This window comes from Aethalodelphis obliquidens, unplaced genomic scaffold (assembly GCF_003676395.1).
Source record: "Aethalodelphis obliquidens isolate GAN/ISIS:26980383/991018 unplaced genomic scaffold, ASM367639v1 scaffold31, whole genome shotgun sequence".
In the NCBI taxonomy this organism is placed as follows: Eukaryota; Metazoa; Chordata; class Mammalia; order Artiodactyla; family Delphinidae; genus Aethalodelphis; species Aethalodelphis obliquidens.
Window position 1 is genome coordinate 4,964,844 of NW_020837975.1, and position 25,830 is coordinate 4,990,673.

At 36.0% G+C, this 25,830-nt stretch overlaps 1 protein-coding gene across 2 annotated transcripts in view; it reads right to left on the reverse strand.

Moving 5' to 3' along the window:
- The window catches only part of MLIP (muscular LMNA interacting protein), a 290,750-nt gene that overhangs the window by 109,467 nt on the left and 155,453 nt on the right, over positions 1 to 25,830 (reverse strand). For both annotated transcript variants that reach the window (XM_027126891.1, XM_027126892.1), the window contains 4 exons: positions 19,007 to 19,078; positions 8,699 to 8,764; positions 8,532 to 8,615; positions 8,355 to 8,414 (listed from right to left, as the gene is read on the reverse strand). In XM_027126891.1, coding sequence (XP_026982692.1) covers positions 8,355 to 8,414; positions 8,532 to 8,615; positions 8,699 to 8,764; positions 19,007 to 19,078 — 282 coding nt within the window. The remainder of the gene's footprint in view (positions 1 to 8,354; positions 8,415 to 8,531; positions 8,616 to 8,698; positions 8,765 to 19,006; positions 19,079 to 25,830) is intronic.

Consider the following 25,830-nt stretch of genomic DNA (forward strand, 5'->3'; position numbering starts at 1 on the left):
ATTTATATAACATTCCACCTGAGAGTGGCAGAATAAACTTTTTTATCAAGTGCACACAGAACATTCTTCAGGATAGATCACGTCTGAGGTCAAAAATCAAGCCTCAGGGCTTCCCTGGTGGTGCAGTGGTTGAGAGTCCGCCTGCCGATGCAGGGGACGCAGGTTCGTGCCCCAGTCTGGGAGGATCGCACATGCCGCAGAGCGGCTGGGCCCGTGAGCCATGGCTGCTGAGCCTGCACGTCTGGAGCCTGTGCCCCACAATGGGAGAGGCCACAACAGTGAGAGGTCCACGTACCGCAAATAAATAAATAAATAAATAAAATAAAAATTAAAAAATCAGAAAATTTAAGAAAACTGAAATCATATCAAACATCTTTTCTGATGACAACACTATGAAACTGGAAAACAATTACAGGAAAAAAAACTCTAAAAAACACAAATACATGGAGGCTAAACAGTGCACTACTAATACTAAATAAGTAAGAGATCACTGAAGAAATTAAAGAAGAAATTTAAAAAATACATAGAACCAAAATGACAATGAAAACACGATGACACAAAACCTATGGCACTCAGCAAAAGCAGTTCTAAGAGGGAAGTTTATAGCAATTCAATCTCACCTCAAGAAACAAGAAAAATCTCAGATAAACAATCTAACACCACCCCTAAAGCAACTAGAGAAAGAAGAACAAAGAAAACCCACTCAGTAGAAGGAAAGAAATCATAAGGAACAGAGCAGAAAAAAATGAAATAGAAATGAAGAAAACAATAGCAAAGATCAATAGAACTAAAAGCTGGCCCTTGGAGAAGATAAACAAAATCGATAAACCCTTAGCCAAACACATCAAGAAAAAAAGGGAGTGGATGCAAATCAATAAAATTAGAAGTGAAAAAGGAGGAATCACAACTGACACAACAGAAATACAAAGAATTATAAGAGACTACTACAAACAACTATATGCCAATAAAATGGACAACTATGAAGAAATGGAAAATTTTTTGGAAAGGTACAATTTTCCAAGACTGAACCAGGAAGAAATAGAAAATATAAACAGACATATCACAAGGAATGAAATTGAAACTGTAATTAAAAATCTTCCAACAAACAAAAGTCCAGGCCCAGATGGCTTCACAGGAGACTTCTATCAAACATTTAGAGAACAGCTAACACCCATCCTTCTCAAACTCTTCCAAAAAAGTGCAGAGTGAGGAACTCTCCCACATTCATTTTACAAAGTCACCATCACCCTGATACCAAAACCAGAAAAGGTATCACACACAAAAAATTATAGACCAATATCACTGATGAACATAGATGCAAAAATCCTCAGCAAGATACTAGCAAACAGAATCCAACAACATATTAAAAGGATCATACACTATGATGACCCTTGCATCCCTGGGATGCAAGGATTCTTCAATATATGCAAATCAATCAATGTGATACACCATATTAACAAATTAAGGAATAAAACCATATGATCACCTCAATAGACGCAGAAAAACCTTTTGACAAAATTCAACACCGATTTATGACAAAATCTCTACAGAAAATGGGGATAGAGGGAACCTACCTCAAAATAATAAAGGCCATTTATGACAAACCCACATTAAACCACATATTCAATGGAGAAAAATTGAAAGCATTTCCTCTAAGATCAGGAAAAGACAAGGATGTCCACTTTCACCACTCCTATTCAACATAGTTTTGGAAGTCCTAGCCACAACAATCAGAGAAGAAAAACAAATAAAAGGAATACAAATTGGGAAAGAAGAAATAAAACTCTCACTGTTTGCAGAAGACATGATACTATACATAGAAAATCCTGAAGATGCCACCAGAAAACTACTAGAACTAATCAATGAATTTGGTAAGGTGCAGGATACAAAATTAATGCACAAAAATCTTTGGTCTTCCTATACACTAACAATGAAAAATCAGAAAGAGAAATTAAGGAAACAATTCCATCTACCACTGAAACAAAAAGAATAAAATACCTAGGAATAAACCTGCCTAAGGAGGTGAAAGACTTGTACTCAGAAAACTATAAAACACTGATGAAAGAAATCAAAGATGACATAAACAGTTGGAGAAATATGCCATGTGCTTGGATTGGACAAATCAATATTGTGAAAATGACTATACTACCCAAAGCAATCTACAGATTTAGTGCAATCCTTATCAAACTACCAATGGCATTCTTCACAGAATTAGAACACAAAATGTTGCAATTCATATGGAAACACAAAAGACCACAAATAGCCAAATCAATCTTGAGAAAGAAAAACGGAGCTGAAGGAATCAGGCTCTCCAACTTCAAAATATATTACAAAGCTACAGTAATCAAGACAGTATGGCACTGGCACAAAAACAGAAATATAGATCAATGGTAAAGGATAGAAAGCCCAGAGATAAACCCACGCACATACAGTCACTTAATTTATGACAAAGGGGCAAGAACATACAATGGAGAAAAGAAACCCTCTTCAATAAGTGGTGCTAGGAAAACTGGACAGCTATATGTGAAAGAATGAAATTAGAACACTACCTAACACCATACACAAAAATAAACTCTAAATAGATTAAAGACCTAAATGTAATACTGGACACTATAAAACTCTTAGAGGAAAACATAAGAAAAACACTCTTTGACATAAACCACAGCAAGATATTTTTGGACCCAACTCTTAGATTAATAAAAACAAAATAGAAAACAAAATAGTAAACAAAAATAAACACATGGGACCTAATTAAGCTTAAAACTTTTGCGCAGCAAAGGAAAACATAAACCAGATGAAAAGACAACCCTCAGAATGGGAGAAAATATTTGCAAATGAATCAATGGACAAAGGATTAATCTCCAAAATATACGAACAGCTCATGGAGCTCAATATCAGAAAAACAAACAATCCAATGAAAAAATGGGCAGAAGGCCTAAATAGACATTTCACCAAAGAAGACATACAGCTGGCCAAGAAGCACATGAAAAGATGCTCAACATCACTAATTATTAGAGAAAGGCAAATCAAAACTACAATGAGCAATCACCTCACACCTGTCAGATGGCCATTATCAAAAAATCTAGAAACAGTAAATGCTGGAAAGGGTGTGGTGAAAGGGAACCCTTTTTCATTATTGGTGGGAATGTAAATTGATAAACCACTATTGAGAACAGTATGGATGTTCCTTAAAAAACTAAAAATAGAACTACCATATGACCCAACAATCCCACTACTGGGCATATACCCTGAGAAAACAGTAATTCTAAAAGAGACATGTGGGCTTCCCTGGTGGTGCAGTGGTTAAGAATCCACCCACCAATGCAGGGGACATGGGTTCCAGCCCTGGTCTGGGAAGATCCCACATGCTGCAGAGCAACTAAGCCTGTGCACCACAACTACTGAGCCTGCACTCTAGAGCCTGTGAGCCACAACTACTCAGGTCACGTGCCACAAATACTGAAGCCCACCTGCCTAGAGCCCATGCTCTGCAACAAGACAAGCCACTGCAACAAGGAGACCACGCACTGAAACGAAGAGTAGCCCCACTCACCAAACTAGAGAAAACCCGCATGCAGCAATGAAGACCCAATGCGGCCAAAAATAAATAAATTAAAAAAAAAATCTTAAATAAAAGAGACGTACCACTATGTTCTTTGCAGCACTATTTATAATAACCAGGACATGGAACCAACCTAAATGTCCATCCACAGATGAATGGATAAAGAACATGTGGCACATATATACAATGGAATATTACTCACCATAAAAAGAAATGAAGTTGAGTTATTTGTAATGAGGTGGATGGACCTACAGTCTGTCACAGAGAGTAAAGTAAGTCAGAAAGAGAAAAACAAATACCATATGCTAACGCATATATATATGGAATCTAAAATTTTAAAAAATGATACTGATGAACCTAGTGGCAGGGCAGGAATAAAGCCTTAGACATAGAAGAGAATGGACTTGAGGACATGGAGGGCGGGGGAGGGGGAAGCTGGAGCAAAGTGAGAGTAGCATCAACATATATACATTACCAAATGTAAGATAGATAGCTAGTGGGAAGCAGTAGCATAGCCCAGGGAAATCAGCTCTGTGCTTTGCGACAACCTAGAGGGGTGGGATAGGGAAGGTGGGAGGGAGGCTCAAGAGGGAGGGGATACGGGGATATATATATGCATATGGCTGATTCACTTTGTTGTACAACAGAGACTAACGCAGTATTGTGAAGCAGTTATACTCCAATAAAGATCTATTAAAAAATTAATAAATAAATTTAACTAAAAATAAATAAATAAATAAAAGAAAGGGCAAAATAATGATGATCTCAGGAACACAGGCAATAGAATCAATACAAAAAGACCTTATTGAATACAACCAAGAGGTCAACAAGAAGAAAAATAAATCCAGGAAAAAGCTATGAATGTGTAAGAAATAAGGATCTAAATAAAGTATGTGTCTAAATAAAGAAGAAATCAAGAAAAATATAACCATATAAAATTCAGATCTAGAAGTCCAAAAAATACTAACAAACTATGTCTACATACATATGTATAGACAGATAGGTAGATAGATCTTGATTAAAAACAACAGGAAAGTGAAAAATCCTGTGGTACTTAAGTTTAGAAAAAGATATATGTAAGCTTTAAAATTGATAGGAAAATAAACATAATTATTGTCTTTAATAATTTAGAGGTAAATATGAAAAGTAACAAAAAAGCAAAGTAAAATTTTCAAACCAGTAAATATCAAAATATCCAAAGGAAAGCAGGAAAGTCAAAAAAGAAAACATTTCAAGTAGCAAATATAAAATAAGATAGGAGATATTAGTCCTAATATAAGAAGAATTACAGTAATTGCTAATGGTTTAAGGTCCCAGATAAACAGAATTTCAGATCAACTATAAAAGTGATATCCAGAAATATGTTGTCTTGAAGAAAATAAGATGAGTGTACAAAAAGATAAAAAAATAAAGTAATAGTAAAAAAATAATAATAATAGAAAAAAGTAATAAAAGATACATCTAGGAAAACATGAATTAAAAATTACATATATGTTATGTATCAATATATAAGGTCACAATTTTCATATGAGACTAAAAAGAACAGCCTCAGGTTCACAAGGACTTTATAGGCTAATAAAGGCTAGAAAAATCAAAATGATGAGAATAAACACATAAGCAATAGCAATATAGTTTCAAAATCAAAGTCAAATCTTATGAACACTTCTCTAGCCTTATTCGTTCTCTTTTTCTTGGCAACAATCACCACGATCACACTCTCTTAAACACTGTGCTCTTGTAGCTTCCATGTTACCACACTGCTCTGAGCACAACAGACTTTCATTCTCCTTGATTGGACCTGCAATATTTTGTTCCTGGGAGCTCCATACCGGGTGTCCACAGCATCGACGTACCAGTCATTCCCCGATCTCTCGTACCAGCTCCAGCCACACAGGTTTAAGGCCTCCCTGACACACATCTTGAACTTACCTTATCCAAATAAACATAACCCTCTTCCCTCTACCACACTGAGCCTCCTTCACGTTTGTCTACAGTTGAGGCAAAGAGCAGGAGCTCTTCCACGATTCTCCTCTCCTTCTCTGCACACATCCAAACCCAAGCAAGGCTGCAATATCTCTTTCATACTCAGTGCTTCTCTGCAGCTCCTCTGCACCAGGCCACTGTCATGGTTCCTCTGACCTCGATAGCCTCATCACAGCAGCCATCAGCCAGCTTTCTCAATGGTTTCATATTATTCCCCCCATATTTTTATATCTTCCCATTTTCCCTGGAATCCAAACTTCATGGCATGGCATGTAAGTATCCTCACCGTCCCTACACCCCTTTCTCACCTCATTTCACACTGTTCACCATACTGCAACCACACTGGCCTTCTTCAAGCACACTAAGCTCTTTCCTGCCAGGATATTTGCACATGTTTACTCCTCTTCCTGAAAGCTATTCTCCCTGATTTTTCTATGACTGGCTTCTTTCCCTCATGGTCTCAGTTTGAATCCTACTTTCAGATCATTATATCCAAAGTACACCTCTCAGTGTGGAGAAAAAGGAACCCCCCTACCTTGTTGGTGGGAATGTAAATTGGTGCAACCACTATGGAGAACAGTATGGAGGTTCCTTAAAAAACTAAAAATAGAACCACCATATGATCCTGCAATCCCACTCCTGGGCTTATATCCAGAGAATACTCCAATTTGAAAAGATACATGCACCCCAATGTTCATTGCAGCACTATTTACAATAGTCAAGACATGGAAGCAATCTAAATGTCTGTTGACAAATGCATAGATAAAGAAGATGTGGTACATATATACAGTGGAATATTACTCAGCCATAAAAAATAATGAAGTAATGCCATTTGCAGCAACATGGATGGGCCTAGCAATTATCATACTAACTGATGTAAGTCAGACAAAGACAAATACCGTATGATATCACTTTATATGTGAAATCTAAAAAAAAAAGTACAAATGAACTTATTTACAAAACAGAACAGACCCACAGGCATAGAAAACAAATTTATGGTTACCAAAGGGGAAAGAGGGTGTGGGGAGGGGTACATTAGGAAGCTGGGATTAACATATACATACTCCTGTATATAAAATAGATAAACAACAAGGCCCTACTGTATAGCATAGGGAACTATACTCAATATTTTGTAATAACCTATAAGGGAAAAGAGTCTGAAAAAGAATACATATATGTATATTTGTATAACTGAATCACTGTGCTGTAACCTGAAACTAACACTACATTGTAAATCAACTCTACTTCAATTAAAAAAAAAGAAATACGCCTCTCTGATTACTCTGCCTTGCTCACACTTATCACCATAGTACCTCACAGTGCTAAGCACTGTGTAAGCACTAATAAATATTTGTTAAATGAAAAATTGCCTTAAATTGAATGGCCTAGAATAATGTATCTTTAACACTATAAGTGTTAAATATTTGTTAAATAAATCAATAATACAGGTTATTACTCACATGTTACTTAAGTCCTATTCCTATTACATTTAATGTAATATATGGTATTTTTATATGTTCAACAAATGAAATGAGAAAAAAATACATTTAAAATTTATATAGTCTCTGGCAAATCAAACTTTTCTATCTTTAGATTAAAAGACTTAAAGAATATACAAAATAGGTTACAAATAGAGAAGCTATAACTATCCATTTGCAGGTTCTCTCTACTAAAATGTAATAATACTGACAATGAGTGATTACCTGGCTTCTACATCATTATTAAAGGATATTCGTCTATAATGTTCCAATTGAAAATTAGAAATACTGTTTTAGTTATAGGCAATTCTGTACATTTAAAATCTACATTTTAAAATGTGTACATTTTAAAATCTGTACATTTAAAATCTGTGTTTAAAGAAACACAACTTTGTAAATCAACTGTAATAAAAATTTTAAATAAATAAAATACAATAAAATCTACTTGATACATACAATGTCCAGTTTTGAAAAAGAATATGCAAAAAGTATTTATACTAATCCCAAGAGAGAAAATAAAACTGACCAAAAACAACTAACAATTATCAATAAAAGAAAAACCACAATCATTTTGAAATTTGGGTAAGTAGATCTGTACAAAGCATTCAAAAAAAAAAATAACTTGGAGAAATGTAATATTTTATCCCAACAAATGAAAAAGGCTACATGATAAGAAGGGAGTACTTAAATATTCAATTATAACAATGCTTTAGTAGTCCTCAAATTATCTAAAATATCCAGGATTCTGTCCCTCTGAGTCAACGAACAATGAAATAAATTCAGTTAACCAAAAGAAAAGAATTCCAGAAATAATACCAGTGTTAAAGCTCTAAGACTAACACTACTTTAGTCTACCTCATTTTCAGTTTCTACAAGTGTAAGAGCTCTGAATTACATAAGGACTGAAGCTATAGTTTGGGATGAGAATAAGTCACAAATTCTACATACATTTCTATATCCTAAATGCCAACATATAACAACACAGTCTAATACTCTGGCTTTCAAACTGTTTTGAACTTGACCTACAGTTAGAAATAGATCTTACTGCAATCTATATACACATGCCTATACCTGTACATGTAAACGAATTGAAATAAATGTCAACAATACCTACTCACTGCTTGGAATAATACAGTCTGATTGATAGTTTACATTCTTATTATTCTATTTTAATATGCTGTTTGCTAACAACAAATAAAAAAACAAAAAAACCACAATGCTAGTTGCTATCCACTGATTTCCCAAATCACTACTGGGCCTTGACCTGCAGTTTAAAAATCATTAATATTACTATATTATGGTTCAGTAAATTATATTAAATACATACATACTTTCATTGTGTCAGAACCCAAAAATGTCTGTATGGAACTTGAAGGAGAATCAGAAGAATGCTAGAAAAAAAAAAAAAAAAAGGACAAGCTTATGATGCATCCATCCTAGCCAAGCAAAGGGAAATGAAGTGAAGCAAAGCAAAGGTTTGAATTGCACGGTCTAGTCTAAGGCATTACCATAGACAAGGAATCCTGTAAGACCTTATCAATGGTAGCACAGAGCTCTTCAGTTTGCTGCCTGAGCTGTTCAGGGAAACACAACTGGAAGAATTGAAACCAGGTACTGGGTTAGCAATGAGTTTCGGGATTGCATTTCAAAAGCAGAGGTGATCTGAAGCCATTACCTCCAGAGGTGGATCTAATGTGTTGTCCTTGGAGATGCTCTCTGTCTTGGCTGGCTCGTCTAGTGCCTAGTGATAATAAATGAAATAGTTCTCATGTGAGGATTTTAGTCAAATATACATGTAGTAAATTCTGAATTCAAAGAAAGCCCTGTATGTCTCAATGTTTCCAAGGAGAAATGTCTTTGAAACATTTGATGAGCTATTCTCTGACCTGGAGGCATTGCCCACAACTACCTACTTTCTCCTGTGGAAGTAGTATCTCCAATATAAGGAGTCTTGTAGTTCTTGTGGGCACAAGCCCCATTGGCTTTTGTAGCTAGGTATTTTGGGGGCTTGTCCCTTGGGTGGGAGCCTTAAAAGCTGGGACATTAGATGTACAGCCTAAGACCTCAGGGCAAAGTTGGGAGCTGGGGTTTCCCTCCCAATTGTTTGGCACTGTGCCAGGGATGGGGTTGATGGCAAGAATGTATCTCAGCCATTCCTGCCAGGTTTCGTATGGGTATTTTCTTATTAATTTGAGATGCTGGAGTCACTCAGCTGGTTTCTGGATTTCTCTCAGAGGGAATTTCTCCATGTGCAGCTTTATATTCAATGTGTCCCTAGGAGGAGAGAAGTTCAGAAGTTGCCTGTGTTGCCATCTTGGTCCTTCCCCTTCATCATTTCTAATAATTATTTGTGTCCACCTGCTTTTTTCTTAATCAAGTTCCATGTAGAATTATCCATTTCTAATCTCTTAATTGGACTAACTTTTGGCTTTGATCTTCTTTGGCATACTCACATTCCATTTCAGTAGTTTCTGTTCATATCTTTACTATTTATTTCCTTCTACGTTCTTTGGATTTATCCTATTTTCCCTCAAAGAATCCCTTTTGTTGCATTCTACAAGTTGTGATATGTTGTATGGTCACTGTCATTCAATTCTAAATACATTTTTAGGTATTTCCATTAAGGTAGTTTTTCTTTCTAATTTTTTTAAAATATAAGGGTTTTTTTCCCCCAATTTTTAAATTACCTATTTATTTAGTTATAACCATAGAACTTTTCAAAATAGCCATTTCTTATGCAGTGTGAGATTTATGGTATAAGACATGATTAGTTTTTTGTAAATATTCCATTTATGTTAAAGAAAACATCTATTCTCTAATTGTAAATATTCCAGTTACAATTAGAGAACTGTAAATATTCCATTTATGCTAAAGAAAACATCTATTCTCTAACTGTTGGCTGCAGAGCTGTGTGTGTGTGTGTGTGTGTGTGTGTATGTATCTATCAGATCACGATTTTTCATTTTTTTCAAATCATCTTAGTTTTACTACTTTCTTTCTTTTTCTTTATTCTATTAATAATTGAAAATCATCAATTAATTGAAAGTCACCATAAAATCTCACAGAATTGTAGTGAGTCTGTTAATTTCTCCCTGTGATCTTAGCAATTTTTCTCAATGTAGTTTGAAACCATTTTATTAGCTACATTCATAATTAGAAGAAGTATACCTTCCTCATGAATTAAAGATTTGTCATTATGAAGTAACCCTCTATATCCCTAATAGTGCTTTGTGTCTTAATCTCTATTTTGCCTGATACAACCAAATGTTTTTATTAGGATATACCTAAGATGCAAAATGGAAATAGTCTACATCGCTGAGTCACCGACAGAGAGCCATACTGAATGGCCAAGTTGAGCTATACCTCACTGTGTTGTGGGGAGGAAATAAACATTTATTATGTTAAGCTATCCCCCTTATTTCAATAACTCACAAAGGAAAATACTGTCTGAAAATCATTTTTGCAAAATCTATTTCTCTGCATTAAATAAAATATAAAATATTGGCTATGATAACCTAATAGAAACCCTTGAGACTGCCTCTTTCCTACCATAAAAAAAAAAATCTCTTTTCCTCTCCTCCTCCATCCTCTATATATTTTTTTCTTTTTTTTGCAGTACGCGGGCCTCTCACTGTTGTGGCCTCTCCCGTTGCGGAACACGGGTTCCGGACGCGCAGGCTCAGCGGCCATGGCTCACAGGCCCAGCCGCTCCGCGGCATGTGGGATCCTCCCGGACTGGGGCACGAAGCCATGTCCCCTGCATCGGCAGGCGGACTCTCAACCACTGCGCCACCAGGGAAGCCCATCCTCTATATTTTTGATTAATCATGAGTAATGGATAGCAGGGAACAGAAGATGTCGTAAAGATAACTCCTTGCTGGTGTTCAGACAGCTTAATTTTTCCTTGACATGGTGTTCTAATCACCTCCTATTTACCCTGTTGGTGGGGAGGGGAAGGGCTTCCCACTCTGTGGTGATGGGGATGGCCGAATACATGACACCTGACACTGGACAAGTGAAATCAACAGCAGTTTAATAATCAGAGGTGGTCACGGCCCAGGGGAAGAAACTGTGCATTCCATCAGGGCCACATAAGAGCTGTGCTCGGGGAACAGTGAAAAACAGGGACTGTGGAAGGCAGGTTTTGTAGGATCAAGAGAGTGAGGCATCCCTGCTTCCTTAGAAGGGTGTGGTCGGCTTGTTTGAATAAGTAGGCACTGCACCTGGTTGGTTTGATAGGGAGGGTTAGGGGACCTTATCTGGGGGAGCAGAGTGGGGAGGTGAGCTTGCAATTAGACCAGCTGAGGCCCTCCCAATTCTACCAGGTGCCAAGCAGGTAGTATTGGGCTTTAATTTTAGACTTTACACTACACATGGCTTCTAACTATGACGGTCATTATAGAGAAGAAAAAAGTCAGAAATTAATGACCCAGAGGGAGGGGATATAGGTGTACATATAGCTGATTCAGTTCATTGTAGAGCAGAAGCTAACACAGCATTGTAAAGCAATTATATTCAAAAAAAAAAAAAAAGCCATAGACTGGGAGAAAATACTTGCAAAGTTAAAAAAGGAAAAAAAACAAAAAAGAAGAAAAAAACAATTAATTAGTGACCAGGATTAACAACAAACTCCTTAGGAGAGAACCTTGGTCTAGCTCTTCCTTGCTCTCCAACAACACCTTCTACCCCCTCCTCACTTTCATGCTGCTCTTTAACCACAGTGGATCACTTGAGTTCTTTGAACTTGTGCTGACCTTCCAAGCACACGTTATTAACTTTGCCTAGATTATCCCTCCTCCATCCTCAGCTCACTTAGAATTCGTATTCATCCTAAAAATCCTAATCCAGCTCCTTTATAATATTTTTTGGCGTTTGCACCAGGCAAAATCTGCCCCTCCCTCCTTGGGGCACTGCATCATTCCATACATGCCTTAAGCATATTGTATCATCATTACTCTTCAACTGTATCTCCTCTCTACTGGACCATTTGTCCTACAACAATTAGGAAACTATGGTATTTATCTTGGCAGTCTCAGGATAGAACACATGATATGTCTTCAGTAAAGATCTTTAGGATGACTTGAAAGGGCAGACTGACAAATAAATGGAGTTAAATGAATAAATGAATCATAGAAAGAATATGATCTTAATATGCCTCGGTAAAATGCTCTAGAGAAGGAGTTTAAACTCTGAATATTTTAAGTAACAATTTATTTTCCCATATTTCAATTAAATGTGTTTACCATCAAAGATCTGAGTATGTGATCCATGTTAATATAATGAGCAAATATTTTTTCAGCCAAAATCAAATAGGGTTATTATCTTGGTTACTTCGTGGGAAATTACTATAGGCAAACACAACTTTTATTATGCTACTTAAAGTATTGAAATTTACTCAAAGAATGAAAAAACTATCTACTCAGAATGCTTGGAAAATTAAGGAAGATAACTAGTATTCAGTCAGTAATGCTGAAACTTTGAAATGGAGATAATACTTGAACTGCATTAAAATTTGGAAGGGGGATTATTCTAAGTTTGAATAGCCTTGAAATTCACTAGAATTGATTTTTTTATTGACAAGGAGTTCTCTGTCAAATATATCATCTTGATCCACTCCTTCTAGCAGCCATAAAAAGTAGGTTTTTTCTCTGTAGTACAAAAATGTATTAAAAGAAAATATATTAAATCTCCATTAATGTGAAGCCTGACCGTAGATTGCTTTTTGACAACTTAGCCTGGCAGGATTGTACTGATGTTTCTTTAGATTTATTCATTGTGAGTGAAGTTCTCTCAGAATATTCTCCAATTAAAGATTTTATTTCAAAAACATATATTTTCTACCAAACTGGCTGATAGCCAAGTGAGGTATAAATGGAACATGCTTTGAATCCTTTTTTTTTTTTTTTTTTTTTTTTTGCGGTACGCGGGCCTCTCACTGCTGTGGCCTCTCCCGTTGCGGAGCACAGGCTCCGGACGCTCAGGCTCAGCGGCCATGGCTCACAGGCCCAGCCGCTCCGCGGCATGTGGGATCTTCCTGGACCGGGGCACGAACCCGTGTCCCCTGCATCGGCAGGCCGACTCTCAACCACTGCGCCACCAGGGAAGCCCTGAATCCTATTTTTAAAGATTCTTAACTAATGGTTAGAAATAGTCTCATTAAAAGTGGTTATATTTTACTCAGCACAACCAACTTTGGGGCCCAGTTTTTGAAAAGAGACATAGTGAATCTCCTTTTAGAAGAAAATAGTTTCTGAGCTCAGCATGACATTATAATTAAGAGGCAAGAACTAGGAGCAAGCATTGTAAATCAAAGTCTTTATGAGAATATATGACCGCACACTGTAATAGGTGTTCCCCATCCAAAAGGAGCATCTCTCATGGAATAGCAAACACTGTTAAGTCAGATATATTGAATCAGCAGACTGATTAGAACCTGCTCTCTTTGGAAATAGGATTAAGTTCTAAAAATCTGAAAATAGAATGAATTAGTTGCACTCTAAGAGTTAGAAAGTAAACTGCTTCCAAAGAGAGGATACTCTAAAAGGGCTTGTAAACTTTTTGTGATGCCTGGACTATCTAACTGGATTGGATTTCAAAAATTGAATGGGCGAGTACTGTATTTTAATAATGATAAAATTAACCTCCCAAAAAACAATTCAGGCAGAAACCCCAAAACTGCTATACTTTGTTAATCTGACCAGCTATTTGGTAGAATAAATCCTGTGAGAACAAGAGATTTGCTTGATTTTCAGTCATTAATACAAAACCATTTGTAGGATTGGAGATATTCTCAGCTAAATAAATCTCATTTTGATTCTCTAGTTGGAGATTCAGGTCTGAATAGCGTTCAGATCTGAAGAAAAGGGGGAAATGTATGCTGTAAGCCAAAGTGGCCTCCAATATATAAAATTACAGCTTCTTTAAAGGTCTAGGAATATTTATCAGCAGATTATTATCATATGATTGGTTTAAAAATTTCAAGAATTGAGGAAATTTACTTGGTGTTTTTAATCCCAAGATCTCTGGGGGGTTAAATGTCTGTTCTTCTCACACAGAAGGAAGGGAGTTTTGGCAAGTCATTACGGCCAGTTTCAAACCTGTTCCTGAAGACTTAATGGCAAAGCCACCAGACTTTTTCTTCGTTTAATCAAGTATATCAGAAGGGTGTTCCTGATTCCCAGCCAGCACCTCCTCTACTGTAATTCACCACCTCTCTTTTAATAACTCAAAAAATTGGGCTGCTTTGTAAACCCTCACTAACTCAAGTCTTGTCAGAACTAAGCTATTTCCAATCCCCTTTAACTGTTCCTCATTAAAAAAATAAAAATAAATAAAAAAATAAACTTTTGCTGCTCTAATTTAATGAAGATTTAAATATATTCTAGCAAGTAATAAAAAATTATCCAAAACATCACCTTTTGCTCAATATTTCACTTTAGCTAATTGATGTCACTGTTGCATGGTGAACAGGGAAAAGCTAGGGGATAATCAGATCCCACTTAAGGTCCATTTCAACAACTCACTAGCCCTGCAGCTTTGGGAAATTTAGTTGACATTTTGGAGCATCAAAATTTTCACAGAATTGTGAGGATAGTAAAGCATTTAGCTCAGTGTCTGACATGCTAAAGTACTCAGTATGGCAGCCATTGTGATTGTATTATTTAACCATTAAAAATTACCAAGTCTAAAACCAACTTACTTTCCTTGTAGCAGAAGGCCTTTTATATCTTTTCCATGGAATTAGAATTGATGAAGCTTATTCTACCCTAAAGGAAGACGCTTATCATCATCCTAATTGCCATATACGAGGCCCCCTTATTTTTACAATCCTATGAGCAAAAAATTGCTTTAAAATCGTGTGGAATAAAATTGGAAATTTAAGAGACCTACCCAGGTGCAAACTAAATTAATTCATTCAATGAATGTTCAACAAAAACGACTATGTTTTCTCAAATAGTTTATAGTAGAAAAAAAAAAAAAACCAGTATGCATACTTTAATATGGTTTACTAAGTGCCTTAAAAGAAATAGTTGCATGGTAGACAACTGCCCAAGAAGAACCAGTTGGTATAGATTTGGGTCCTGGGCACTTTTCCATTGTTAAAGAAATTGGGAACACATTTACTTCTTGAACTAAACTAAATTAAGAGATGTCTCTCTAGTCTAGACCATATGCTAATTCGGTAACCAGATTTTGTTAAATTTTTGAAACATGCAAAGATCCTAAAATAGTCTCACCCAAAGACATATGTTTAATCAGATTGGAGTTTACCAACTCATGTTTTAAAAAATTAAACTGGCAACTTAGAATAAAATGATTTGACAATTGACAAGATATCTCAAATCTTTACCTTTCTATTTTTGTAGCACAGTTTTTACTACTGTCTTCAAAACAGTTGTTCTTTATCCTCCTTCCAGCAGGAAAAATAAAATAATTTTTCTCCTGTAACTTTCATTTAAATAATTAATCCTATAATTTATAGGTGCTATTTATAAAATTGAGCTACTCTAAAATTCTTTCAAACACATTAAGCTTATGAATTAAATGCATAGTGATATCATTTGTTGAGAAACAGTACCTAACCATAGCCTTGATTTTATCCTGAGAAATAATTGTGAGGAAAGGAACAGATAAATTACTTACAAGGAAAAAGTGTATTCTGTCACGGAAAAAAATTAATCACTCTGAGACAATATATATTTGCAATATTTGATTTCAAGGAAATATCCCTCCATCTTTCCTTCCCTTAATACAATTGCTCAATAAAAATAATAATCCATTTATTTAGAATATTAAAATGTGCCCTTCAGTTTAATTTTAACTTTTTACCTATTGCTATCAGACTCAGATGATTAAGAAGAAAAATTAGTCAATAAGAGAGAGAGAGATCTTCAACATTCGCTGAAAAGGACAGCAGTACCCACATTGAGACTAAAAAATAATGTCTATATCAAACTTATTTCCTCTACAGAGTCCAGTATATTGTTGAACATATTGTAATAAGGACAGTCACAAATGCACGTTCATCTGATTATTTTGTTCCTGCCTTATAATCACTTGTATTACATCCTCATCTCAATCTTAGAGAAGATGATTATTGGCAGGAGATTAAGTCAAAGACCCCAACACCAACACATTAAAATATGATGGCTGTAAAGCCTTAGTTAAGGCTTTAGTTAAAAATTCTTCCCTCCTAAAAGTTCATAGGGGAAAAAATGAAAGAAAATGGAATAAGCTATAAATTTAAGTTTGACACAGACAATAAATTACAGAATTGAAGTATCAGAAACCTCATGTCCCCTGCCAACAAAATGTACTCTTTTGAAAATTATGGGCTTCATCAAGGGGTGATTAAAACTGAAACCAATCCAAGGATTCAATGAAAGCTTAATGTCTGATTGGAAGGGATGCCTGTATTTCAATTTGGAGAAAATTTTGCTTTTAAAAATAGTATTATTTTTTAAAGTGATTCTGGTTCCTCATTAATTATACTATATGCTATAAAACAGAATGTGGTTTAAAAAATCTGGTTGGGGGAGAGAATTAATTGTCCATCTATCTTAAGACAAAGTAAATGTGCTTTTTCTATCTTCAAGGCGTTCCACAGCACAGACCCTAACAGAATATTGTAATGACACTGCGCCATCATCCTACCCCCAATTGTGCTGTTCTGTAAGATATTAAAGGGGTCTCAGAAAAGCTTCTGTGATTTAAAATATTCCAAAATGTTAATCCTCTCCCAAATAGATGAGTCTCTGATGATTATAGTTTTAATTTACTCACTCAACTCAGAAATAAGTCCCTTTGATTTTAATGGCATAGGATGAGTTCTATTGTATAAACAGATGGGCAAAAAAATAGAAATTACCAGATTTATTTTTTAAAAACAACAACCATGAAAGAAACAGCACAATACCATTCAAGAAATATTACTGAAAATAGAAATAAACTCTCATAAATCTTGGGATAATACTTTTGTTATTTAAAAATTCTTACAAAGTAAAATCTCTTATTGAGGAATACATAACATGGGAAAGCCAGCAAAAAAAAAAAAAAAAAGTGGAATTATAAAAGGCTCTAAAGAAAAACAAACATCATGTTATATCCTGTGACCTTTGAAGAATTCAAATATTTATTGTCCAAAACCAACATCTTAGCCAAGAGACCATTATCCACACTAGATAATTTTATTAGATATTTTAAATTAGATATCATGATATTTAAACTTAGATATTTTAAACTAGATATCATGATATTTACATGTTGTGGTACTAAAAATAAAAATAATAATTTTACTGAAGAGTATGTTTTATTCAAAATTAAAAACACAAAACCTCTCCCAAATGAACTTGCATTAGGTTCAATGCAAAGCAATACCACCATAGACATTTATGAAATGGGTTTGTGATGCAATTTGAAATTAAGTTAATCATTCCTCATTTTTAATGACTGACTAATGGATTATAATCTCTAAAATCCACTGAATTAGAAGAGGAGAGCTGGCCAGCACGAGGGAAGGACACTGTGGCAGAACAGCCCCTATTCTCTCTTCCTGGCTACTGAGTGGGAGAGCTTCTCCCATTTCTGTGAAGGCAGGCACTTGTGACCAGATTTTGGAAATGTCCATCTGAAATGGGGAGAAGGTCTATGGTGAGGGAACACTTCTACTACGACTCCACATAATATTTAACTCTAGAAAATAGGATAAGGGGCATCTGGTGAAGGTGTCACTTCTTGAAGCCTCCTGAAACCTCCTGAAATTGGTGTTTTATGCCCATCTCATCTTTCAATGAACCATAGAAGGTCAAAATTCAGAAGAGAAGCTAGAGAAAAAGTTACAGATGGCCCCCTCACCTCCCACCTCCAGTTCAAGGCATTCAGATATATAGAGCATAGACTCTGGGCCACAGGTGGATAATTGGGAATTTGTTATCAGAGATACATGATATAAGAGATACTGCCAACAAATGTTCACCTATATACCACTTAGAATATCCCACTAACAATTCCTACATTTTAGACAAAAGAATATATAACAGTTTTATTCTCCAGATCATGCTAAAATAACAAGAATATAGGCTCATAAGCCAGTGGTCAAAATACCACCTGGTTGCAAACATTAACATTCTGACAAATTATAACATTATTTGAAACACTATAATTGCACAGAAAAAAAATGGGCTTCATGCAAAGATAAATTGCCAAAATAAATATCATAAAAATAACATAAGAAATGTATTATGTCATAGACTTGGTAATTGATTTCACTTCAATTCTCATATGATCCTCCACTGGGGCTTCATTTGAGTATTTGTAATGACTTATGAAACAAGGGGCTTTAATTTAATTTACCTAATGAAGCAGAATCCTGTAATTTTATAGTTAATGACTCAGTAGCAAGTCAAAAATACCCTGGAGCCATGTGAAAGTAGCTGGGTCATTGGAAGGGATCTCAACCCCTCCCTCCCATTCATGGAGGTCAGATCAATGGCTGAGGAAAATGGATAAAGATGTTCAGACCGTGATGGGATTTAAGAGGCTAAGTTGGATGTTTGGCTATAATATTTCCACCCTGTGGAAGCCACTATTAATCATCAAATTTCAAAGGTGGCCAGTTGCCCACACGTAACCCCATTTTACCTCTACTCTATTGATCAATGTGAATAGACGCAGAAGCTCTTAAATATTAATAACCATTTAAAATTCCAAAGGACAGGGATGTACCCAAATCTGAATCAAGTTTCTCAGAGCTGCTTAGTAGCTTGGATAACTCCAGGCTCCTACCAAGACTCTACCAATAAATCAGTGATGTCTCCGATTCTATCCAAGATGCATTCACTACGTCATCCTAAACTAAGAGCAGCATTTTATTTTAGTAAAGGCAGAACTTGAAAACAGAATTTTTTTAAAACATAACAAAAATGACATAAGCAATTTTAGAAAACATCACCAAAATTCCCTCTGCTTCTGAGCCAACACTGACCTTCTGTTCCAAAAGCAATGTGTTTGTTGGGATTGCTGCAAAAGCCTTGTAGCTGGACTTGGTCTTGTATTGCTAGAATGGGGGTAACCAGAAAGCAAGAGTGGAGTTGAAAAGGGGAAAGAACGTGACATAAATTTAGACTAGTTCTACCAAGTTAAACCACATGTTATCAAATGAAGAAAACAGTGATTATGCTTCAACAACTTGTTTTTGACAGAAAAAAATTAGTTTATCATGTTAATATTTTATTAGAATGAGAAGCAAAGAAATATCACAGTAAAATATCAGCCTAGGGATTATAGGCAAGTATATGTTATATCATTTCAGAACTTAAAAACATTCATTTTCACAAAGTTATATATAGATTTCTCATTAGCAGCATACCCTGAGAAGAATACTATTGTATAAATATTTGGGGTATTTTTGCTTGATTCTCAAAGGAAAGCAATTCTTTTTTTATAGTGTCATAATTAACAAATATTATGCCAATAAGTTTAATTGAACTCAATACATTCTCTTGCATCATTCATAAAAACAATGATCAGAACACATAAAATTTAGCAGTAATTTTTAGAGAGTAGTATATTTTGAATAGAAGTGATATCAGCAATTTAACTCCATAATGGAAAAACTAGAAGGCCGTGCTCTTGATCTTAATTTCATTTTTTTAAACCTCATCACCCTTTCCTGCACTTTCTAATACAGTGATGTTAATGAATCAAATGATAAAACATTCTGAGTTTTCTTTTTTTTTTTTTGCGGTACGCGGGCCTCTCACTGTTGTGGCCTCTCCCATTGCAGAGCACAGGCTCCGGACGTGCAGGCTCAGCGGCCATGGCTCACGGGCCTAGCCGCTCCACGGCATGTGGTATCCTCCCGGACCAGGGCACGAACCCATGTTCCCTGCATCGGCAGGCGGACTCTCAACCACTGCGCCACCAGGGAAGCCCAACATTCTGAGTTTTAAGTAAAACTCAGAGTAATCTAGTTCCGTTTTGGGAAGTATTTGGGAAAGAGGGTTGAGCGTGAGAAAGTTGTAGAAACCAGTATCATATACATAACCAAAGGCCCAGTTTGAATATTGTTCTGGGTCCCAAGCTGCTTAACTAAGCTCAAGGTTCCTCTCATTTCAAAAGTTCTCAGGCAACTTCCCCACTCGCCCAGAGCCAGTGGGAAACTGGCATGCAGCTCCAGGCTGTCTTCGTCCCCTGGAAAGAAGACCAAAGGATCTACAGAAGAAGACACAGTAATCAAGTAAAATAAAACCTTGAATTTTATGGATGGGATTGGTGTACCCTCATTCAACTGGTGTGAGGAAGGTAAGAGGCTGGCACATTCATATTCCTTAGGAAGAAGTTCAAGTAGAAAAAAATCAAAATGCCAGACCTGGAAGAAGAAAGTCTCTGGTCCCTTCAAGACTTGAGCTTACCTACTGAAGCAGAATTCTGTAATTTTATAATTAATGACTAAAGTCATTAATTATAAGTCTCTCTATTGATCCAGTGCTGCTATGGTCTCCAGAAAATAATGTATTTGGATAAGCACTAAAATAAAATGCCATCTCAGCATGTGGAATTAGAGCTGACATCTATGACTAGGTGAATAACATGCATTGCCTCATTTAATTTTGCAGAATCCTTATAACTAAAGAGTCATTAGGAAAAGAAGACGTGGTGAGCTCAGGTGACTCATCTAAGACCACAGCCCATAAAAAACAAACAGATTTGGAATCTAGGTCCATCTGGATCCAATATCCATGCTTCTCTATAAGATACTTTTTCCCAAGGAATACCTAAACAGACAAATAATGCAGAATAAAATATGTTATTAATACTCCACAATGGTTTGTGGATATTTAACTGTAGCAATAGTTGCAACAATAATAATAGATAACAATCACTACAAGCCAGGTACTCTTCTGAAACCTTAATGTGTATTATCTCATTTAGTTTTCACAACAAACCTATTATGTAGGTATTACATTATGTTTACCTTATATATGGAAACTAAAACAGACAGATGTTAAGAAACTTATCCAAGGTCACTAGCTACTAAATCATAGCTGGGATTTGGACAAGGGTGCTCCAGCTCAACAACTGTGCTTTACCTGCCATATGCTCTTGCCTCTCCTTTCAGGATGCGTAATCATTTATAATGCTTGTTCTCCTATCCACAGCTGTCCTAAAGAATATAGTTGACGAAGCCTCTACAGAGCAATATCTTATTATAAATGTAATGCCATACAATCTTAGAATTAGAAGTGATATTGAAGGCAATCTGTTTCAACCCCCTCATCCAAGTCATCAATCTCTCTGATTCTCTGTTCAGGCACACCATGAACAATTGCCTACCTCCCAAGGCAGCACATTTAGGTCTAATTGTTAGAATTGGTACAAAATTCCCCTTTATATTGAGCCAAAATATGTTTCCTGCTAACTTACTCCTATAGGACTTTGGTCCTCTTTTTCCCTGCTTGAACTAAAAGCTCTCTTCTGTGTGATAGTTATACTGCTGTTTCCACCTACCCCTTCCTTACTGATCCTCAGCTGAAGAATTTCACTATCCCTTTCCTCTGTCAATATTCCTTTAAATATTTTTAATTTAATTTTTATTTTATATTAGATTATAGTTGATCTACAATGTGTAAAAAAATGATACAAATGAACGTATTTATAAAACAGACTCACAGACTTCAAAAAAAGATTTATGGGGACTTCCCTGATGGCGCAGTGGTTAAGAATCTGCCTGCCAGTGCAGGGGACACGGGTTTGAGCCCTGGTCCAGGAGGATTCCACATGCCACGGAGCAACTAAACCCGTGTGCCACAGCTACTGAGCCTGCACTTTAGAGCCAATGAGCCATAGTTACGAGCCCACTTGCCACAGCTACTGAAGCCCACGTGCCTAGAGCCCATGCAATGCAACAAAAGAAGCCACTGCAATGAGAAGCCCGCACCCTGCAACGAAGAGTAGCCCCCACTGGCCACAACTAGAGAAAGCCCACACGCAGCAGTGAAGACCCTACATAGTCAAAAAATAAAAAAAAAAATTAAAAATAAAATAAAAGAACATTTACATTTCTTCTAAAAACAAATAAAAAATAAAAATTTATGGTTACCAAAGTGGAAATGTGGGGAGAAGGATAAATTAAGAATCTGGGATTAACACACTATTATATATAAATTTTTTAAAGGTGTGTTTATCTAGATGTATTTTTAACACAAAGTAGAATATCATCATCACTGACGTGATATTGACAATAAACTCAATTAATACAGTGAAGATGATACTCATTGGCATTGCCTCCTTGGTTTTTGTGGTGTGTTTAGAATACACAGAATGAAGTTGAGGTCATTTTATATTGTTGGATCACATTGTGTATGCTATTACCTAAAATTCCTAATCCTTTCGTCTTTTTCTTAACATTTGTTGAAATTAACCTCTATCCTGTAGTTATGCTTTTTTCCTTCTAGATCCAAAAATAGTACTTTAGGTATTATCTCTATCCAATTTCACTGATTAGATTTGTCAGTCATTGTAAACTGCAAAGATAATAATTTTATATTATTTCATGAACCATTTTTTAGGCATATCATCTTTATCTTCATTCAAGTCACATACAAGGATAGGGAGCTCTTGCCTACTGCATTCTGCCAACCTGGTGGGCATCAATCCATCTTGTAAATTTATTTGGATACGGCAGTTCAACTAATAGATTCACTCAACAAAATATTATTGAGTATCTACTTTGTGACATGCATTGCTCTAAGTATTGGTGATTCAGCAGTAAACAAACACACAAAGCCTTTACTCTCTAGAGCTTACATCTTAATGAACTGAAACAAACAATAAACAAACAAATAAATAAGAAAGCAAAAGAAAAGCCATAGAGAGATAATAATATGCATAAAATTAAAATAAGGTGATGAGATAGACAGTGATCTCGAGGATGCTTTGGATTAAGCATTCACAGAAATATATCACTACTTCTCAAATATCTCTCCTTGTTCAAGATATCATGAAAGACATCACAAAAGCTAGAAGCTGGAAAGAATTCAATAAATGTCTTTTGCTGAAGAAAATGTCTGACTTCCAGTTATAACTGTTTTGGTAAACATTCACAACCTAAGAATTTGCCATAATTTTCAGAATTTACCTTCCATTGTTTGTGTTAAAAAACAGCTTGCTTCTTTTTTCTGGTAAATCTCCTCTTTCCCATCATTTACAATACTTCTTTTGCAATAAAATTAGAAATTTCATCTGTTTTTTGAGATACGATTTATCTAGACCAGGAGATATGAACTTATTTAGAGCAACTAGTTGTCCTTTCTAGTTCTTCATCTATCTTGGGCTCTATGCATCTCTAAGACATATGTAGCCTTTCCTTCTCAGTCCAAACATCATTCTTGTTGCCATAAGAGATACTTTCTGTGTTCAGTATATTTCTTTTAGGTTCTCCTAACAATATCCAAATTTGGAGCATATTTCTTTTTTAGTATGTCAAGGCTTCCAGGTATGAAAGCAAATTCATTTGTTTCCCTTCCTTGGCTTAAAATTACAGATCACTCTAGTCACTGTAATTATAACTTAAATAATAAGAATAGGCTGTAATATTACAGGCTGGAATCACCATTAGCTAGTCATACAAGGTAGAACCGACCAGCCTGACGTTGAATCCAGCAAAAAATTCAGTGATAACTACTATATCTCTCCAATTTGCAATCTATGTTTTTAGTCATCTTTCCATAAATATCTGTTAAATATTCACTACATAACAGGTACAGGGCAAAGTTTAGGTTTAAAAAAGGAAATTGGGGCTTCCCTGGTGGCGCAGTGGTTGAGAGTCCGCCTGCCGATGCAGGGGACACGGGTTCGTGCCCTGGTCCGGGAAGATCCCACATGCCACGGAGCGGCTGGGCCTGTGAGCCATGGACGCTGAGCCTGTGCGTCCGGAGCCTGTGCTCTGCAACAGGAGAGGCCACAACAGTGAGAGGCCCGCGTACCGCAAAAAAAAAAAAAAAGGAAATTGCATTTTGTATGTAAGTTTATCAGAGCTAATTCTATTTATAGGCAGTGCTAGATATTGTAACATAAATCTTGGGTGTGAAGGTGGGGATAGCAAGAACACACCCTTCCCCTTCAGAAAATATTTCCCACCACTCTCCTCACCACCATCCCCATCACTGACACACAAAATTCACCACAGGCTCTAGTAATAAAGACCTATGAGATCTCAAAACAAACTGTACTATTTGCCTTGAGAATCAGGGATTTGAACTCATGGTTACACTTTAAGTACAGGTAAATGGCAGGACCTCAAATTACATAAACAACAAGACCCTGAGGAAGGGCCTGACCATACTCTCTCAAGAAGCATCACCTCCTTGGATGTCACCCTTTCAAAGAAACCTATCTCCGCCACCCAACATAAGTTGGTGACAACCACCTCTTACCCTGCTATACTTTTCTCTATACTTATGATCTTCTAACATACAAGAAAATTTACTTATTGGTGAGGGGGAGGGTCGTGGACTGTTTCTCTTTCACTATAGAATATAAATGTTCTTTTAGCAGGCATTTTTTGCAATTTTATTTGTTTCAGCATCTTCACAACTTTGAAACTTGTACATAATGAGCACTCAATACATATTTATTTTACAAATGAGTGATTTTTTTGAACTCAGATTGACCATTTTTGCTCATAGAGGTACATTTCATTCTGTTCCCAGATTATGTAAGGATCAGCAGAAATGGGGAAAGTCACATAGAGGTTTGTAACCACCAAGTTTTCAGTGTGATATACTTGGAAATGTTATGATGCCTTAAAAGAATAAGAGTTTATAAATAAAACATCAACTATAAAAGTTCATAAAATATCTAAAAGCTCCCAACTGATTCCCTAACCAATCCATGTGTCCAGCTAGGTTTCAGGCCAGGACAGTGACACCACTGGAGCCCGCACAGAGCTTCAGACAATCATCATTGAGGGGCAAAATGTATGAGGTTTTGATGTAATGGCCATCCCAAATTTCCATATGGAACACCATGATAACTCACTAGGAGAAAACTGTAAATTATAATGAAGGCAAAAGATATTGGGAACCCAAATACAACTCCATAGATTAATTTTCTGATATTCAGGTTTTCCCAAGGGGAAAAAGTGTCTCAGACAATATACACATTGATCAAAGAGCCATGGGAGCAACATTCAGGGAGACACCCATCCTGTCTAGGACCATGATTATAATGTGAAATAATATTTTTCAACCATATCTGAAATTAAAATATAGCCATTATACTAATAAAAGCAGATTCAGAACTTTAAGATTCTATCTATGAGAAAGAAACATCAAACATACCTTATACCTGAATTTAGCTCAGCCTAAGCTAGCTGTTCCAGTTCATTTTCATATCAAAGGACAGTAAGGCCAGACTTGGAACTAATATCTTTCAAGCATTGATGTTTTAATTTGATGGCTATCTGTATTCTAGGACCTCTTTCCTTTCAGGATCTGGCACTGAGTGAAGCTGATCTAAATCTGAAACTCTTTGACTTCAAAGAGGGTCCTCTGCTCAGATTAGCACCACAGTGGAACGAGCCAGACAAGAAACAGTCCCTAAAAGCATATAAATTCTTTGATATCCCAAAGCTTTTGTCTATTTCCTCCTATCAATCTATAAAGTAATCTTAGCAATTTAAACAAAACGAGTCAAACATCAAAAGAAACTGCGATAAGATTTATCTCTTCCAGTATCCAACAGTGTCCATTTTACTGAACTTTTTACACTCAAGTTACAATTCTTGCAAAGAATAGTTTTATTTAT